At 37.3% G+C, this 12,535-nt stretch overlaps 1 protein-coding gene across 4 annotated transcripts in view; it reads left to right on the top strand.

The window, feature by feature from the left end:
• The window catches only part of PUM2 (pumilio RNA-binding family member 2), a 90,485-nt gene that overhangs the window by 8,086 nt on the left and 69,864 nt on the right, over positions 1 to 12,535 (top strand). For all 4 annotated transcript variants that reach the window (XM_012653091.1, XM_012653093.1, XM_012653094.1 and 1 more), the window contains exon 2: positions 8,979 to 9,047. In XM_012653091.1, the coding sequence (XP_012508545.1) occupies positions 8,997 to 9,047 (51 nt within the window). In that variant the 5' untranslated portion in view covers positions 8,979 to 8,996. The remainder of the gene's footprint in view (positions 1 to 8,978; positions 9,048 to 12,535) is intronic.

Raw genomic sequence — 12,535 nt, forward strand, 5'->3', positions numbered from 1 at the left:
GGGTCTCGCTCTTGCTCAGGCTGGTTTCAAACTCCTGAGCTCAAACAATCCGCCCGCCTCGGCCTCCCAGAGAGCTAGGATTACAGGCCTGAGCCACCGCGCCCGGCCTTCAACCAGGTTTTTATGTAATTTTGTTGTTTGTACTTGGTGCAAAAGGTAGCTATGGCCTCCAGGTATAGAAGACTGATTTGGAGAAGTAGTGCCACTGGGAAGTTGCACTCAGGCATTTTGTGTTGGTAAATGTCCTCAGCACTACAAAAAATGTGAGGAGGAAGAGCCTTCTTCATTCGCTTTCGATTAAAATGAGCATTTTGTATTATATATGAAGGCATTTGTAAATTCATAGTCACTGTTCATATACTAGTTGATTTCATGATCTAAATTCACATTTCATAAAGTATAATGTTTTTTTCATTCAGTAAATATTGAACTTTTTTTTTTTGACCAGTCAAGTGCAGTAGTGAGAAGGGGGGAAAGTAGTATAACGAAGAGTTCAATCTGTAACTGACTGTGAACAATCAAGTGAGATAACTCACTACCTTGGGACCAGCCAGTATTGAACATTTAGATGGCTAAGACACAGTCCCTAATCCCTTTGACCCCAGAGATTAATTTCTACTATGGCTTCAAAATATAAAGGATTATGAAAATGTGATGATTCATGTCATGTGGTGGTAGAGTGCTTTAATACCACTTATTGTAGTTCTAAATGCTCTTTCCTCCTGACTTTTTGTGGCAGGCATATGGTAAAGAATTGGATATGTCTGAGAAAACACAGTATTAATGATATAAATATGATATTAATGCATTTTCTTGATTCTTTACAGAAGCTGTCAACTTTTTGGATTATGTACTAGTAAATATGAAAACTGTCACAGAACTTATTCAGGTTGTTATTTGAGGTGCTTAATCTATTTTACTCACATAATTAGTAAAATTCGCTAATGTTAAAGTTTAGAATGAGCAAAATAAGACTGCCGTCTTTTTTCTGTGCTAGGAACCAGTCATAACATCAGAAACTAACTTTGTAATTCAAATTTATCTCAAGATTACACTGGGTCTTGGTGATAGAAAAGTTTCTATGATATATTTTCTATGTTAGCAAATTCTAAGTATTAATATTAAAGGAAATAAAATTGGGAGGTTTCAGACCTTAGTAACGCAGACCAAGAAGACCTGAAGACAGAATTTACACCCCCAAGCAGTACAGTGTGCCCATACCTCCTGTATACATTTTCTTCAAATAAACAGTCAATTCAATATTATATAACCAGTTGCTGGTAGGTTCTGTTGCTTGTTAGAAGAAAGGATTTCTTCCTAAGATCTAACCATTCAGGGTAAAGTCATTAAATTCATGTCCAAATTCTAACTTTTTCACTGCTCTCAGATGACACTAGCATTTGTAGCTGCTACAGAGATAGCAGATTGGCATTTTGTAAAAATTTTGAAGTCCCACTTACTGGCATATGTGCAACCCTCTCCCAACCCCTTAACCTTTATTATCGCCAGTATGGAAATTATGGGAAGAGAGTTGAAAATATTTATTTCTGTCCTGTTATCTTGCCCAATTTCTCTTTCCTCAGGATTGAAGTAAACAGCAACACCTTAAACTGAAAAACTGAGCCTAAGTCTTGCCTCCGGGTGAGGTTGTTGGGTCATTTTTTTTTTTTTAATTTTTTCCCTGTAACTACCCTGGTCATTGAAAGATAATAAAATTACCTTCATTTAGTTGTGATCTGAAATCCCCATTTATTTTAAGGGGAAAAAAATGTGCCTGGGGGTAGTGTAAGTTGAAAGGTGGAAAGCAAAGCCTTGATGTTTAACTTTTACTGTGCTTTTATTGGGGAGTGGATTATTTGCATTTGATTTTTGTGGAGCAGTCAGGAGAGTAAATGCACTAGAGTAGAGGTCAGAAAACTATGGCCGGTAGGCCAAATCTGCTCCGTCGTCTGTTTTTGCATGGTCCACTCTGTAGGAATGGTTTTTACATTTTTAACTTGTTAGAAAAAATTAAAAAGAATAGTATTTTGTGACACATAAAAACCATATGAAATTCAAATTTTACTGTTCATGAAGTTTTGAGACACATCCATGCTGGTTCATTTTAGTATTGTTTACAGGTGCTTTTATGCTACGGAAGCAGAGTTGAGTAGTTGAAGCAGAGACCATATGGTCTGCAAAGCCTAAAATGTTTACTGTGTGGCCCTTTACAGAAAGTTTGTTGAGCCCTGCACTAGGGGCATGATTCACTCCAACAGTTAGAATGGATCCACAGAGCTAAGAGACCTCAGAGCTAAAAGACCTTTCAAAATTATCCAGTTACTTAATTTAACTATCTCATCTATTTGGACCACAGATAAAAACCTGTAAGTAAACAAAAAAGGGTGTCAGTAAAGCTCCTATACTTTACTCTTGAGAAAAATTCTTAGGTCTGCTACTGTATTCCTTTCTGCTTTTTGTTTCAAATACAAATTTTTCCCTTCCCTCATTCATAAATTTTACACGTTTGTTGTAGAAAGATAATAAAATACAGAAGATGAAAAAAATGTACTCGGGCTGTTGCGTTTCAATCTTACCATTAGCATTTTCTTTTTTTATTTATTTTTTATTTTTCTGAGACAGATTCTCACTCTGTCACCTGGGCTAGAGTGCTGTGGCATCAGCCTAGCTCACAGCAACCTCAGACTATTGGGCTCAAGCAATCCTCCTGCCTCAGCCTCCCGAGTAGCTGGGACTACAGGCGCCTGCCATCACACCTGGCTAATTTTTTCTATTTTTAGTTGCAACCTGGCTAATTTTTTCTGGTTTTTTGTTTTAGTAGAGATGGGTCTCTTTCTTGCTCAGGCTGGTCTCGAACGCGTGAGCCTCCGTGCCTGGCCTATATAAGCATTTTCTTAATTACATACCCAAATATTTTTAATAGTTATATAATACTGTATTTTGTAATGATGTGTTATATCCTTTATAGGTAAGAGTTGGGAAATCTACCTTCTCAGGGTACACAGACCTTACAGTGGTTTTCATACATTCATTCTACCAGACTAGCTATTCCCTTGGAGATAACCACCTGTGTATCCGGATCACATCTGTGATTGTTCTGCAGTGAGCTCTGAGTCCTGCCTCAAGTCAAACATGCTCTTCTTTTCTGCAACATTTGAAACTGAAGATACTGTTCCTGAATTTGTTACTCAGAATCATAAATTTTAGTAAAAGCTCCTCAGGAAGCTGATGATAGTGGTCTACAAAATGAAACAATTCCTTTATATGTTCTGGTTTCAGCAGTTTCTTGGTTTTGTCCTTCCCCCACATTGACTGCCTTCTTGGTAATCATAGGTCTCAGAGGTACTTTCTGTTGTCTCTGCATAATTTTTCTCTTTGGAGGTCAGCTTTGAGGGTAGTGGCCAAAGCTCAGACTCACCGACATCTGAGTTTAGTGTAGCATAAAGGTCTGATCTTTTTATTTTCGGTTACAGATAACAGTAACCTAGGGATTGAATATTTCACTATTTTATGAGTTTGCATTTTCTTATGGATCCAGTGAACCAACTTTCTGTGAGCTGGATCTGTCTTTAAGTTCTATTGGTAACTTTTACCTTTAGTAACTGAGTGCAGCACAGCTGCTGTTCCATACCATGAGTGACCAGTTGGCTACCCAGGAATCAAAAATTCCTCATCCCCTATCCTCCCAAACCACATGTTTCTGTGAGTCAGGGCTGTACTGGCAAATCCCACTTCTGACACCAAATGTAAGGCTATGTAGGAAAAAAACTCAGTTTCTACTACTATACTCTCACAACATAGAATACTCTGTGACCCCAGATGTATGGGGGTATCATACAAGCAATCAGTTCTGCAGCGAATTCTCCAGTGGACGCCAGCTGGCTGTCTTGTAACTCAATTCTGATACTCGTTACCTGGGGAGAGCTTCAGATCCCACAGATTGAGGGCTCAGTCCCATAATACTCCCCCCCTTCCACCTCAGATGCCAGTTGCAAATTGTAGGTTGTCACCTATACTTCTAGCCAGCTATAAATTGGGGGTTCCCATGACCCCTCCTTGTGTTTATTTGCTTGAACAGAGCTCAGGGAAACGTATTACTTACATTTACCCACTTATTACGAAGGATACAGATGAACGGTCAAATGGAAGAGATGGATAGGGCAGGCTATGGGAAGGGGGGCATGGAGTTTATTTACCTGCCTTCTGTGTGCACCACCCTCCAGGAATCTCCACAAGTGGAACTCCCAGAACTAGAACTCTATTTTTTTGAGGTTTTATTAAAACTTCATTACATAGGCATTAAAATTGTTGGCTATTGGTGATCAACTGACCCTTCACCCCCTCCCACCTCCCTGGAGGGGATGGGTGGAAAGGATTGAAAAACCCAACCCTCTAATCAAAAGGTTGGTTCCCCTGGCATCCAGCCCTCATCCTGGGGCTATCTGGGGGCCCAGTAGCTCATGAGCATACACAAAACACTCATCATTCTAGAAATTCCAGGGGTTTTAAGAGCTTTTTGTCAGGAAACAGACAAAAGACCATAAATATTTCGCAGTAGCACAGTCTTCAGCCCTTTATTCTAAAAGGATTTTTTTTTTTTTTTGAGACAGAGTCTCACTCTTTTCCCTGGGCTAGAGTTGCCCTCGATCAGCCTAGCTCACAGCAACCTCAAACTCCTGGGCTCAAGCAATCCTACTGCCTCAGCCTCCCGAGTAGCTGGGACTACAGGCATGCGCCCCTATGCCCGGCTAATTTTTTTAGTTGTCCGATTAATTTCTTTCTATTTTTAGTAGAGACGGGGTCTCGCTCTTGCTCAGGCTGGTTTTGAACTCCTGAGCTCAAACAATCTGCCCGCCTCGGCCTCCCAGAGTGCTAGGATTACAGGCGTGAGCCACCGCGCCTGTCCCACTGACCTTTTCTTTTGTTATTTACAATCTGCTAAGTGCATCCAGTGAATTTTTAACAACATTGACTGCCACACTAGGAAAAAAAATTTGTTCCTTGGGGCCATAGTGTTTTATTATGAAAATAGAGTAAAAACAATGATTCTAATTCAATGAAATATTTGTTATTTTTTATTTTCTGTGAGTGAGTTATATTCAACTTGAAAAATAGTTCACTTGGGTCCCAAGGTAAAGAGACATGTGAATTACATAGGCTTCACAAGGCCCTGGGCTCAAAACTAGTGTGAGTTATTAATAAATACAACTCACATGGCACCTAATGTGTTAATATATTTTCCAGTTTGGTTATTACTATTTGGTTTCTTTTTTTAGTTTCTCTGCTGAAATTTTGTGTTTGTTCATTCCTTAGCATATTTTTCCTTTCATCTTTGAGCATAGTTTTGATAGTTGTTTTAAGATCCTTGACTACTAATTCTAACCTGGGTCATCTTGGGGTTTTTTTTATTAATTGACTTTTCCCTTTAGTTCACATTTTCCTTTTTTCTCATGTATAGTGATAATGGATTACATTCTAAACTTTATGATTGATACATAGAAAATACTTTGTAGATTCTCTTACATTCTTTTGGACAATGTTGGTTTTAATTTGATTTGGTGGCACTTAAACTGCACCTTCCTGTGACTTCTGTGGTGGTCAGCAGCAGAAATTTCTGCTTAATTTTTCAAGCCTTAATTGGGCACCTCAGAATTTGTCACACACATGTGCAGTTCAGGGGTCATCTAAAAATTCCAGCATAATTTATACACAGGATTCAGTTATGTCCTTTGCAGGATTTCCCTTCTTGCTTTTCAGCAGCTCTGGTTGCCCCACACTGTCCTTTGATTATTCTATTAACATTATTCTCTGACTGAGCATGGTGGCTCATTCCTGTAATCCTAGCACTCTGGGAGGCTGAGGCAGGAGGATCACTTGAGATCAGGAGTTCGAGACCAGCCTGAACAAGAGCCAGACCCCATCTCTATTAAAAATAGAAAAAATTAGCTGGGCGTGGTGGCACATGCCTGTAGTCTCAGCTACTCTGGAGGCTGAGGCAGGAGGATCGCTTGAGCCCAGGAGTTGGAGGTTGCTGTGAGCTAGGCGGATGCAGGGGCACTCTAGCCTGGACAACAGAGCAAGACTGTGTCTCAAAAAAAAAAAATTATTCTCTATAGGAATTTTAGGGCCCTATGTCTACATCCAGTCCTGTCTTCAGCCAAAAAAAAAAAAAAAACCTATTAAAGTAATCTTACTATGTGCCAGTTCATTTGTTCTTTCATCCTTCCTTTCTTCTTTTCCCCTCCCCCCCTTCCTTTTTTTTTCTTTTTTTTTTCCAAGTGTAGACTATCTTCCAGCTTCAGGTTTTTAGTTGTTTATAGCATTGCCTTCAAGTAGTTTTTATATTTTCTCTGGATTTGATAGTTATCTGCAGGAGGGTTTGGTGTGGTAGGAGTTACTCGCCCATTCTTTTACTAGGAAACGTAAAAGACTCATTTAAATTATTTGAGAACAGTGACCATATTTTAACTCATTTTTCTCTACAAAGTTTTACACATTGAACATGCCCAATAGAACCTTACTGAATTAATGGAAGGATGAATGAAATGTTCACTTGTTGGTAACTGTTAATGAATTCAACTTTTCTAGCAAGTTAATAAGAGAAAAAATAATTTATTTGCTATCCATATGTCTACTTCGATGTGTCAGTTCAGATCTTTTGCCCATTTTTTCATTTAGTTCTCTCTCTTTTTTTTTTTTTTTTCTCTAAATTTTTAAGAGTTCTTTCTATATTCTGGATACAAGTCCTTTACTGGATATGTGCTTTGCAAATGTTTTTTTTCCTAGTCTGTGGCTTTGGCTTTTCATTTTCTTAATAGTGTCTTTTGTAGAGCATGTTTCTAATTTTGACGAAATCTAATTTATTGGTTTTTCTCTCGATGTTGATCTGAAAACTCTTGGCCAAACGCAAGGTCACACAGCTTTTATCCTGTGTTTTTCTAGAAGTTTTATAATTTTAGGTTTTATATTTAGGTGTATGATCCATTTTGAGTTAATTTTTATATTAAGGTGTAAGGTATGTGTTGAGTGAGGTTCATTGTTTTACCTGTGGACATCTTATTGTCCTAGCACCATTTGATAAAAAGATTGAAGAAGAAGGTTTTTTTGTTAGTTTGTTTTTGTTTTGAGATGGGGTATCACTCTGTTTCCCAGGCTGGAGTGCAGTATGATCATAGTTCACTGTACCCTTGAACTCCTGGGCTGAAGTGATAATCCTGCCTCAGCCTCCTGAGTAGCTGGTACTATAGGTGTGCACCACCATGCCCAGCTATTTTAAAAATTTTTTTGCATCATAGTGAGATGAGATCTCACTATGTTGCACCAGCTGGCCTCAAACTCCTGGCTTCAAGTGATCCTCCTGAGTCTCCCAGATTGCTGGGATTACAGGTGTGAGCTACCATACCTGGCGTATAGAGCTTTTTTTTTTTTGAGACAGAGTCTCACTCTTTTGCCCAGGCTAGAGTGAGTGCCGTGGCATCAGCCTAGCTCACAGCAACCTCAAACTCCTGGGCTCAAGCGATCCTCCTGTCTCAGCCTCCCGAGTAGCTGGGACTACAGGCATGCGCCACCATGCCCGGCTAATTTTTTCTATATATTTTTAGTTGTCCAATTAATTTCTTTCTATTTTTTAGTAGAGACGGGGTCTCGCTCTTGCTCAGGCTGGTTTCGAACTCCTGAGCTCAAACAATCCGCCCACCTCAGCCTCCCAGACAGCTAGGATTACAGGCGTGAGCCACCGCGCCTGGCCTAGAGCTTTTTAATAACTGACTTTTGAGTGCTTATGCTTCAGCCACTGTTTTAGGTGTTTTGTTACCGAATTCAGTGTTCCCCGTAAGTCCATGTGGCCGTTACTGTTGTTACCCTCACATGAGGAAATTGAGGAAAAAAACAATTTAGGTTACTTGTCCAGAATACAGAACTACTAGGTGCCACAACTATAATTTGAGTTCAATTCTGTCCCTTTGTAAGCCACATTAGTAAGCTTCATTGAGGAGTTTGAGCCTTATCTTTAAGGGAAGGATTAAAATAAATTAAAATAAAATCCCATGATCAGAGTACAGGTAAAAAATGACTAATTACACTTTGGTGATTAGGTTGTGGGATGGGGAGACAGGAAGAGGATTGCACTGTTTTAGGTAAGAGGTAACGGTGGTTTGAACAACCAGACAGCTGGAAAAATGGATCAATTTAAATGACTTAACAGGACTTGGTAAGGGTTCGGATATTGGGTGGAAGAGGAAAAGAATTAAAGTTAGAAGTAAGGGCGAAAAAAGTAAATTTGAAATTTCCTGTGGCACATTGGGAATGGAAGGAGCTAATTGGGAATTATAAAGAGGAGAAAGATTTGTGATACAAATGGGAGAATGCTAAATATTGTACTCTGAATACTGTATTCTCAAAGCAACTTAAGTAAAATACGTGTTGCTTTCAGGTAGAATTGGCTCACTCTATCAATTTTATTGATAGAGTGTATTTTGCTAAATATTCACAGTGAATCTTTTCTTTTTTTTTTTTTTACCATTTCACAGGTAGAAATTTTTTTATCATTGTATGAGGCCCACAAATAATGAAATCTTGAGAAATTTTGAAAAATCTTACAGAATTAGTAATGCAAAATAATTTTATAATAAATACAACATAAAAATATAACTGTATTTTAGTGCTGAGTTTGCTTCTTTACTTCCTTCTCTTCTTTTGGTTAAGAACCCTTGCTTGACCTCATGTTTTTCCACAAGTTTTAATGTACATACAGGGTGTCCCCAAAGTTGCCATACCTCGAGAAAATGGGAAATTGTACCTACCTGTAGATTGCCATTGTATACTCTATTTGGGAAAACCTGTCTTCATAGAGAAATCAGTTCTTTTGTCTATCTCATGTCATGCTAATATTAGTAATAACAGCAGCATAATATAAAAATAGTTGATGCAGTCTGTTTAAACATTTCTTTCTACTAACTTTTGTTTTTGTTATTCAACAGGTTTGATCTGTGGATGAAATGAATCATGATTTTCAAGCTCTTGCATTAGAATCTCGGGGAATGGGAGAGGTAAGTATGTATAAATACTAAGAATTTATGTCTCACTTTAATTATTTTGAGCCATTGAAACTTTTTAAAACTAAATCTTATTGAAATAGTGGTTATATGCTTCAAACTAAATGGGAGGTTTTTAAATCTCAGATTATACAATTCTTTAGTTGGAATTTTAGCTTTTTTTTTTTTTTTAACTTTTAGCAGGTAATTTTTAGTATGATTATTTGTGTCTAGGTGATTTGATTGACTTGGTTAGATAATGCCTTATATTTTGATAATAAACTATAATTAGCTTTGCTCAGAGGACAACCACTTCCTTTATCCTTGTTCTGTTGTTTTATATATGTATGTTGTGTTTGCTTTAGCCACACTTGATTGTTCACTATTCTCCCTCTAAAAAATCTCTCGTTCACCCAAAGCTGTTTGGTTAATAAACTTCTAATTCTCTACAAGACTCTACTGAAAAGACATGTCTATTGTCCCATTGCTATCTTCAGTAGAATTAATCAGTTCATTTGACTTCTCCTAGTTCTTTATTTATTATATTGCTGCTTACAGTTTGTTTTATATTTGTCTTCCCTGTAAATGACTAGCTTTGAATGCCTAGCACAGTTAGGTACTTTACATGTTTGAATGGATTTTATCATTCCTGTTAATCTATGATTTTCTTTGGGGTACCCAATTTAACCTCACCATTACATATTTCAAGGCATCAAAAATACTTAGTTTCCCATATAGCTAATGAATATTTAGAGAACTTTATGAAAACTCTTGTGGTCACATCTATATTTTGTCATGTTCTATACTACTAACATAGACTTTGATAATAGAAAATAACAGTGAACAGACATAAGACATGTAATTAACTGCTTGCTCCTGGAGATTATTTTACTTTGGTAGATTAGAGACCTTCATGAGACTCACTCCATCCAATGCTGTGCTCTTCAGATGCAGAAAAAGAGTCCAGTCACTCCTTTGGGCCACAAGAGGGCACCCTGCAGCTAGCTAACCCTCCCCTTCTTCAGAACAGCGTTTTCCAAAGAGTTTGTCATTTTCAGAGGACTGATTTAAGGGTGAGTTAAGGTGCTTAAGCTTAAGTATTGCCAAAATAAATTTGTTAGTTCAGTGCATAAGGTAAAATTCTGGGCCCCAAGAAAAATTTGAGAGAAGGAGTAATTTTTTTGTTAAAGAAAAAAAAATATAGCTTCATTACAGTGCAGTGTCTGCTTAGGCATTATTTATGCTGTGGGGGAATAAAAAGGCAGTTGAAAATGGCTTTTGTTCTTTCCCTGCCACTCGTTGTCTTTGGTCTTTAGAAAGCAGAATAACGTATCTTAAAAGCAGATTTGAACAGTGTTTCAGCTTTCTAGTCTGTGAACTTGTTGATTGTTTTAAGAGCAGGTAGAGTTATACCCTACATTGATTCTAGTTAGACTCCTTATTACTTCACTTCTTAGGTGTATATTGTGTGTATGTTTATAAATTGGCTAATTTTTTCCCTTTCTAAATAACATTTGATAAATCCAAAAGATATCTATAAAAAAAAAATGTCATGAGCAGAAACATAGTTGAAAGAGTTTAGTTATTTGGGGGTGGAGGAAGGGTATCTGAGGTTTTTGATAAAGAGGAGCTAAGTTGAATAGTATGTTAAATAAGCTTAAGTGCAGGCTTTTTTAATGGACATGTCAGATACAGAGTAAAAGTGACTCGAATTTAGACTACCTGGTGGATAGCAGCAGGTCAGTTATCTGACCTTCATCCAGTAAAAATTTATTTTTAAATAAGTTGTTTTCACTAATTTTTTTCTTAACAGTTTACCAACTAATACTGTTAAATCTAAGAGATAGCTAAGAAACCTACTCAGATTTCTGTCTCTGGGTTCTCTCTCCCACAAGCCTTTCTATCTTTCCTCATCTCACAGGCAGCAGGGAACCTTCTGGGATTTCCTTCTTTGCCTGTCTCTCTCTCACCAGTCTTCTCCTCCTTTCCTGACAGGTGAGGTTTTGGTTTTGTTTTATCCCAGAATTCTTTCATTGGAATAAATTTAAAAAAGGCTTGAGTTTTCTAAAAATGTTTGTTTTTTTTAAATGCAAACTCTTTTTTTAAATAGATTGCCCTATTCTTGATTTTCTGTAAAAAATAGTTTTTGCTTATTGTGTCTTAAGTGTTGTAAATCTCTAGCATACAAAGCATTGCATTTACATATAGGACTAATTTCAAATGTACTGTGTTTTGTAGATCATGATGGCTTTGCTGAGCTATCATTGGAAGGGCAGTCTCTTCTGGTTGTTCATCCAGAAACAAGGACAGATTTGTATTCATCTATTCATAAATTCACCCTTTCTGTTTTTTCCCTAATAGCATATTTTTGTCGAAAGACCTACTGGCAGCATTATGTCATGTGGCTTAAAGAGCAAAACTAATCCGTAGGAGATTGAACTCAGCTTCGTTAGTATAGTGTTTTAATCAAATACACTGCAGAGGCACATCCCTGTTACCTTCTTTAGATTGTTGAGGTATATATAACTGGGTTCCTATTTATTTTTTAAATAACAGGAAAGAGGATTCTGCCTGAAATTCTTTAGGGGAACATTTAGGGGAACATTTAAGAGTTTAAATCACGAGTTAATGTGTTTTATTTTGAGAGTATTTTTATAGGATAGTATGATAAATAATGCACCCTTTTTTCTTTTCTGACACAATATTTAAAGAAAATGTTATAGAAAATTTATGTACTAAGATTCCACATGGTGTGATGAAGTGGAAAACAGGAGTAAGGAGACTTCTGTTTTCTCTCAGATCTCTCACTAGTATTATGACTTTGAGTAAGACTGACTACAACCTTTTGTTTAAATCACCTCTCTCTCAAATGCTCTGATCTGAGCTATTAGGGCTAACTGGAATGGAAACTTGCCATTTCAGATAGTATTTAAATAGCTGATCATAGTTTGTCTACATAATCCCTATCTTAACAAGTCTGTCTTAAAGTTTACCTACTATAATGGGAAGAATATCATGATAATATCTTAAATTGTTTTTTTTAATTATACCTAGTGGTAGATACTGGACAATTTTAGAAATATTGATGAATTAAACTGATTGAGAAGAACTACCTTCTGTGATAGTTAAGTATAAAAAGAAGGGCCTTAGAATTATTATATGAGTCCAAATCCCATTGCTACCATTTATCCATTGTATGTGGAACCTTTAACCTCTGGCTCTGTTTCCTTATGCAGAATGTTACTTGTTAGACAAGTGTTATCCCTAAGTAATGGGGTTTCATCATCCCCCTGGAATGTTCAAAACTGACTCAAGAAAAAAAGAAAAGGCAAATTGCTATAGACAAAATCTTTGTAGCGAATAACAATTGTTTGAAATAATCAGTGAGTTAAATGTGAGCCAGTGGCGGGGCATGGTGGCTCACGCCTGTAATCCTAGCACTCTGGGAGGCCGAGGCGGGAAGATCGTTTGAGCTCAGGAGTTCGAGACCAGCCTGAGCAAGA

The sequence above is a fragment of the Propithecus coquereli genome, unplaced genomic scaffold, assembly GCF_000956105.1.
Source record: "Propithecus coquereli isolate 6110/MARCELLA unplaced genomic scaffold, Pcoq_1.0 Scaffold41, whole genome shotgun sequence".
NCBI classification, from domain to species: Eukaryota; Metazoa; Chordata; class Mammalia; order Primates; family Indriidae; genus Propithecus; species Propithecus coquereli.